Below are 7,147 nucleotides of genomic sequence, written 5' to 3'. Positions count from 1 at the left end.
CCCAGGATAAAGCCATGGGCTCTGATACCATGTTAGAATTTGGGCAGCGGAAGTATCGTGGACCCAAACGTCACCAACATAGATCATTTGTATAAATTGGAGTGATACACTTTTATAATTGTGGGGAGGATGTGAGAGAGCTAATCTCATATGGTGAGACCTTGTACCTCTCAATGAGAGCACAAGACTACACAAAATAATGCATCGTACATGAACCTATTTATATAACTTACATGACTTTAAACTTCCCTTAGCTATTGAATATTAATGTATATGCTATCTATAACTCCCTCTTAGTTTAATGACAATTAATATGAAATAAATATAAACTAATGTAACTTAAAAAGTTAAGTTACACAATTAAGTGTCAAATTCCAACAGAAGCAGTCCAATACAATGTCTCATTTAAAAGCACTGGTGGATCAAAAAGAGTGAGAGCATCATGATCAAAATCAATATTTCTACACTTATTTTCTTTTAGAGAGAAGACGTGAACACTACTACGAGTATTACTTTTTTCCATATGGTCAACGACTTTCGACACTCGAACATATTTATAGTCATCAACAGAGGATGCATACCCAAATCCGCAAACAACATGAGCACGCACTATATATCCATCTGATGCATATTTGTGCATTTTGTGGGTGGCCGGGTTACATATAATAAAATACTTTTTAATAGGCGGTGTTAAGCAAATCAACCCATTACAGCACCCTGTAAATTTAAGCTCGGTTTTCTCGGCCCAAAACTCGACATCTAGTTTAAGCAAATTATATTCAATATAACCAGAAATATGATCATCATCATTGTAAGTAAAAAGGTAACGATTATTACAACACTGGATAAACAAGATGTTAACGGGAGCAGAAGGGTGAGACAAGGGAGATTTGATAAGGTGGACTGTGGCGAAATCAGAAGAAGAAAGAGTAAAATACCATTGTTTTGAAACCGACTTAAATTTAAGAATGGATTTAATGGGCAATCTTAAATTTAAAAATTGTCAGCCACTACGATACAAATTACAATCAAAGGGGATTGGGACGGGGAATAGGAGTGGATCCTCCAAAGTTTTTATCCCTGCTAAGATAAACAAGAGTAAATGGTGGAGGGTCAGTCCACCAAAACAAACCCAAAAGCGAATGTCTGCCATGTTTGACAATCCAGCGAGCCACAAGTAAGATCCCTTCTCTCGAATACGATTTTCCACTTGGGCAAGTCCTGTAATCTGATTTACCAAACTTGGTTCATTTTGATTTCTTTATTTTCGGCTAAATACTTCGCTTTGATATGTCAAGCCAATTGTAAAATTTAATTGATTGTTTAGAGTTTTGATATGTCAAGCCGTTTGTTTTTCATCTTTTCGCTCAAGTGTTTTGGACCGGCTTTTCGGAGGATCAAATTATGTCTTCCCTGAATCTATGTAATTGAATGTTGAATACTCCCGATTACATTGCAAGCCCATCTCGTACTTAATCGATCATTTAAAGGGGAAAAACGAAACTAAGCTAGGAACATATCTTGAATTACTCGTATTTAACTCTTTAAACCACCATTTACATTGGGTGATGTCAGTACAACAGACGAGGCACTCGCACCGTCGCACAACTCGATGAAATTAGATTAGGCAGTAAATGTAGAGACGACAAATAGGGAATCCAGCTATACTGTTCAAGGGGCCAGCCAGCCAGTCCACGTCGTGTTTTCGGCAATCTTCGTCGACTGCTATAAACTTCTTATGTGAGTGCTCTTATATACAGAATGTTTGACAAACCCGATTATATAGAAATTAGAAAAAGGTGAGATCAAAGGGCGGAAATACCATACAAACAAGCCTAAGTTCTACAATACGGAGTACGGAGTACAATCTAATAACAAGCATATTTTAACGGGTCTAATGACATACGGAGTAAATCAGCGGTTTTGCAAGCGACTTAATCCAAGTAAATAATGATGAATATAAATTATGTCAAACGTTTTTCTAGAAACTTGATTTTTGAGTACATCATAACAATGTGTTTATACTGGCCAAGGAGCATGCAAAGAGAATAATGGGTTAATCATACCACAATGTACCGTCTCTATGATTCCGACACCTCCTCGATGGGAAAAGGTGAAACTAGGCTTGGAACATATCTTGCAATGTTAATCGGCTCATGAACATTTAAAAGTGTTGCGCATTGCATAGGTTTCATACTTGAGTCAACTAACAACAGCATTATATTCCCAAGTTGATCATTGGAAGTCCCCGTCATGAAAAAACTGCCAGTCCTCGTGTAGCCAATCATTTGAGACTCGATGTCTAATATAATCCCCTTCGGTAGATCAATAGATTTCTCTATTGTAGTAGTAGATCCCAACATTTGAATTTATTTCAACTTTTCACCTCCATCTGTGCCATCATATTTAGACTCGATCAAACACGCTCCCATGACTCCTAGGTAGGACAAGGCGGCCGAGTTCAACTTAATTATGTCAAACTTCTCTAACCCTAAATCAAAGAAAACAATTACAGAGCCGAGTTTACTATAACTAACCCAATATAATTTTTCATAAAGAAGCACTGATTTTCCATAAGGAAAAACAGCGTGATATTCAAATTCAATTTTTTTCCACTTGCTTTCCCTGAGAGAGAAGATATGAGCAATATTACTAGCTTGTTCAGCTCCCCATCTTAGTATCGCAATTCGAACATATTTATAGTCATCAGCAGATGATGCATACCCAAATCCAGAAGCTACAAAAGGCACGTCATGAATACCCTTTAAATACCCATCTGACGCATATTTGTGCAGCTTGCGAGTAGCCGGGTTCCACAAAATGAAGTATTCACTAAATGGTTTGCTTAAGCACACCAAACCATTATAGCATCCTGTAAGCTTAAGATAATCATCGACACCAAAGTCGACCTCTAGTTTAATCAAATTATCTTCTAAGTTACAAGGAATTTGATCATTATCATAAGAAAATAGGTAAAATTTCTTCAAAGTCTCGATAAACAAGGTGTTTACCGGAGCAGAAGGGTGAGAGAAGGGGGATTTAATAAGATGAAAAGTAGCAAATTTGGAAGAAGAAAGAGTAGAGTACCATTGTTTTGAAACTGATTTAAATCGAAGAATTGATTTAACGGGTAATCTCGTAAGAATTTCATGAATGATAAGATCATAAGGGAGGTAACTTTTTTTATCAATAACTTGTTTCTCCTTGGCATAAATTGGCTGTTTGTCTCCCATATTTTCTTCGATCTTAAAGCTGTAAATTGTAAAGGAAAACAATGAAGTAAAAGAGAGGAGGTTGTCCTAGGGTTTGCTCGGAGTATAATTTAAATATTACTGCGTAGAAGTTTAAGAATCTTTTCTAACATTATTTAATAATAGTGAAAGATTTCAATCATAATTCAAAGGGCTATAGGCGACATGAAGAAATAAAAGTAAAACTGGCTTACCGACCCATTTATAACCTTTACCTAATTTTTTTAAAGATAGAAAACTCGTCAACTATGCTCTCATTGCCAATGTTGTTAGGATCGGGATTCTACTTTGAATCGATGGAAAGGGTAGGATCGAATCGGTAGAATCGGATCGTAGAATCGTAAGATTCTACAAATTCACTAAATATAGTTTTTTATTTGGTAAAAATATATAATTGAAGATCAAAAAACTTATTTATACACAAAATATCGATAGTTAATGAGTTTAATATCATTTCATGAACATGTTTCTACAACTTACATGATATTTAGATTTTACGATGTCATTATATAAAAATATATTTTAATATGTTTACTATGGAGTCGAATCGTAGGATCGTAAGATTGTAGAATCGTATTATGATTCTACTTCTAGAAAATTTCGAATAGATAGGATCGTAAGATTCTACAAACATGATAGAATCGTAGGATCCGGGATCGGTCAAGCATTTTTGGATCGTAAAATCGTAGAATCATAGGATCGAATCGGGATTCTGACAACAATGCTCATTGCACTCTTAGGACCTGTGATGCTCGGACTCGGATACGAGGATCCGACATGGACACGGATTCGAGGTTCCGATCCTTGAAATCTCAAAACAAGGACTCGGATACGACTCATACGAGGATCCTAATTTGAATTTGGACTCGGCTAATGTTTTATTTTTTTGAAAATAAATTGATTATTAGTTAAAAAGTCAAAGAAAAGTAAGGAAAAGTTGTTTTTTCATGTTTAACATGAATGAAGACTTTATTACAGCATTAAAATTGATGTCAAGATCACTTTTGATATAGGGCTGCTGTACAAAACAAAGGTTAAAAACAACACTCTCATACCGATTTCTCATAGAAGGATCCGTCAAGGATCCATGTCCGGATCCGTGTCCGGATCCTGTCCACCGGATCCTTAGGGTCAGGTGAAGAGTCTGAGCATCACAGCTTAGGACGACAGTAACCATCATAAGATGAAAACGAGTCCAATATGTTCTCACTGACAGTCTGACATATGCATGACAAACCTTTGGTTAGTGCCTACTCCTTAGGCATTCTTTTTTCTCTCATCTACCACACTTAACCTGTTTTAAGATTAAGACGGATATTGCCGTTTTAAACAAGACTCGACTGATCTTCAAAAGACCTCTGTCAATAGGAAGGTATAAGTATATGATATTCCTGAATTGCACAAGTACTGCTCTGACATTGCATAATCAACAAAATTGAATGTTCGAACAAATTAATTAATGCTATAAACTAACACACCCAAGACAAATTATAGCAAGATGTTGGGGTTTTTGGTACAAATGATATAAAATGCAAAGACACACAATATTTTTGTTATGGGATTAACCCACAACCCAACCTTGTATTATTATTCTTCAAACACTAACAATAATACAATCTCAATCTTCCAACACTTAGCTACTAGCTAAGATTTCCAACTATGCTTAACTCGGGATATTAAGCATACACTCTCTTACTTATCCAACATGACTTATGACCCTTATTTATATAAGCTTCTAAGTCCTAACTCATCTAGTAACATTAAGAGTCATTATACCATATAAAAGCTAACTCCTAAAATTTACATCTTATAACATCTAACATTTAACTATTATATAAATATTAGACATATAACATAAACTAACTTATGACTCTTAATACTTAATAGAATAACTTAAGTGCATCAATGTTGGGGTTACTTTCCCAACAAACCTCCCCTTAAGCCCAACATTACTTTGGACTTGTCAATCATCGAGCGGAGCGACCAAACCTTTACTTGGAAGCACCTCCCCTTCACTTGAGAGTACCTTCCCTTGAACTAACCCATCTTCAACACATCTTCCATCAAATGTGAATAAGTTAGTTTTACCTTTTCTACCTTTGAGAATCACCTTACCCTTTTTAGTGACCTCCAAAACACCACTCTTAACATGAATGGTACAACCCTTAGAATCTAATCTACCTAATGAGATTAAATTTCTACTAATGTTTGGTATATATCTAACATCACCAAACCTTCTAACTTGGCCATCATGAAGTCTCACCTTAACTTCACCAATCCCTTCAATCTTTGCCTTATCACCATTTGGCAAACTAACCACCTTCCCTTCACATTCTTCATAAGAAGAAAACCAATCTTTTCTCCCACATATGTGATAGGAATTTCCCGAATCTAACACCCAACTCTCACTAGGTTCCTTTTCACCATGAACCATTAAGAGCTCACAATCATCAACTTCTGCCATAGCTGCAACCCCACTAGCACGAGTCTTTTTCAACTCTTTCAAATCTTATTTTGCCTTAGGACATACAGTTTGTATATGACCTAACTCATCGCAGTAGAAGCACTTGATATTAGGATTGTGCTTTTTCCAACCGCCCTTCTTCTTGCCGCGATATTCACCCACAAAAGCTCCTCCATCACTTGAAGAACCACCACCTCCTTGCTTCATCAACTTTTCGGACTCAAGCAAAACTACAACGGTCTCATCTAAGGCCAATGTTGTCTTCCCCACAAGTAAATTAGTAATAACCGTGTTATACTTTTTGGGAAGAGACGCCAACAACATTATTGCCTTGTCTTCTTCTTTGAATGTCTCATCCAAACTCGCCAATTGGGTGATCAAGCCATTGAACTTATTTAGATGATCCCTCAAATCTCCGTCATCTACCATCTCGAGCTCGAAAAGATCTTTCTTCAAAAATAGTTTGTTAGCCAAGGACTTCGCATTATAAATGCTACATAACTTGGTCCACAACTCCTTAGGATTTGTCTCCTCTAACACACTATACTTGATTTCTGGTGCAAGGGCTAACCGGATTGTGCTAACCGCGCGCAACTTCATGTCCTCCCATTTGAGAACTTCAACATCATCGGGCTTCTTGTCTTCAAGCGTCGCATACAACCCCTGTTGTATGAGAACATCCTTTATCATGCTTTGCCATAATGAGAAATTGTTCTTGCCATTGAACAACTCCATCTCAAACTTTGTACCAAAACTTTTCTCCATCGAGCCGTAGCTCTGATACCACTTGTTGGGGTTTTTGGTACAAATGATATAAAATGCAAAGACACACAATATTTTTGTTATGGGATTAACCCACAACCCAACCTTGTATTATTATTCTTCAAACACTAACAATAATACAATCTCAATCTTCCAACACTTAGCTACTAGCTAAGATTTCCAACTATGCTTAACTCGGGATATTAAGCATACACTCTCTTACTTATCCAACATGACTTATGACCCTTATTTATATAAGCTTCTAAGTCCTAACTCATCTAGTAACATTAAGAGTCATTATACCATATAAAAGCTAACTCCTAAAATTTACATCTTATAACATCTAACATTTAACTATTATATAAATATTAGACATATAACATAAACTAACTTATGACTCTTAATACTTAATAGAATAACTTAAGTGCATCAATGTTGGGGTTACTTTCCCAACACAAGAGTACATTCAAATCAATCTGTGCTAGCTCCGAATAATTCATCATGACGGAACACATGCCGATCCTTTTGTGTACCACCAACCAAGGACAAGAGCCTGACTTAGATCAAAACAATCCAAACAAACACAAATTCATATGCATTGAATTTGCCATTGTGCTAGCAATTTAATTATTATCTGAATGTCAACAAACTAAGCAAGATAAACGTGTGC

The 7,147-nt window shown here is 36.2% G+C and overlaps 1 protein-coding gene across 1 annotated transcript; it reads right to left on the bottom strand.

Annotated features, from left to right (window-relative positions):
- Positions 1 to 367: 367 nt before the first annotated feature.
- On the bottom strand, positions 368 to 2,363 carry LOC141608327 (F-box/kelch-repeat protein At3g23880-like). Its single transcript, XM_074427687.1, has 2 exons — positions 2,212 to 2,363; positions 368 to 986 (listed from the first exon to the last, which is right to left on the bottom strand). The coding sequence occupies exons 1-2, from the start codon at positions 2,361 to 2,363 to the stop codon at positions 368 to 370; spliced, it is 771 nt and encodes a 256-aa protein (XP_074283788.1).
- Positions 2,364 to 7,147: the final 4,784 nt, after the last annotated feature.

Source organism: Silene latifolia, chromosome 10 (assembly GCF_048544455.1).
Source record: "Silene latifolia isolate original U9 population chromosome 10, ASM4854445v1, whole genome shotgun sequence".
NCBI classification, from domain to species: domain Eukaryota; kingdom Viridiplantae; phylum Streptophyta; class Magnoliopsida; order Caryophyllales; family Caryophyllaceae; genus Silene; species Silene latifolia.
Note: the sequence above shows the minus strand (reverse complement) of the source record. Positions and strands in the feature narration are given on the sequence as shown.

Bases quoted from the DNA above. Each gene is read 5' to 3' on its own strand.
- LOC141608327 (XM_074427687.1), bottom strand. From the start codon at position 2,363: ATGTTGGGATCTACTACTACAATAGAGAAATCTATTGATCTACCGAAG. The intron at 987-2,211 runs GTTAGTTGACTC...TTTAAATTTAAG, and splicing joins CTTGGGAATATAATGCTGTT to ATTGCCCATTAAATCCATTC.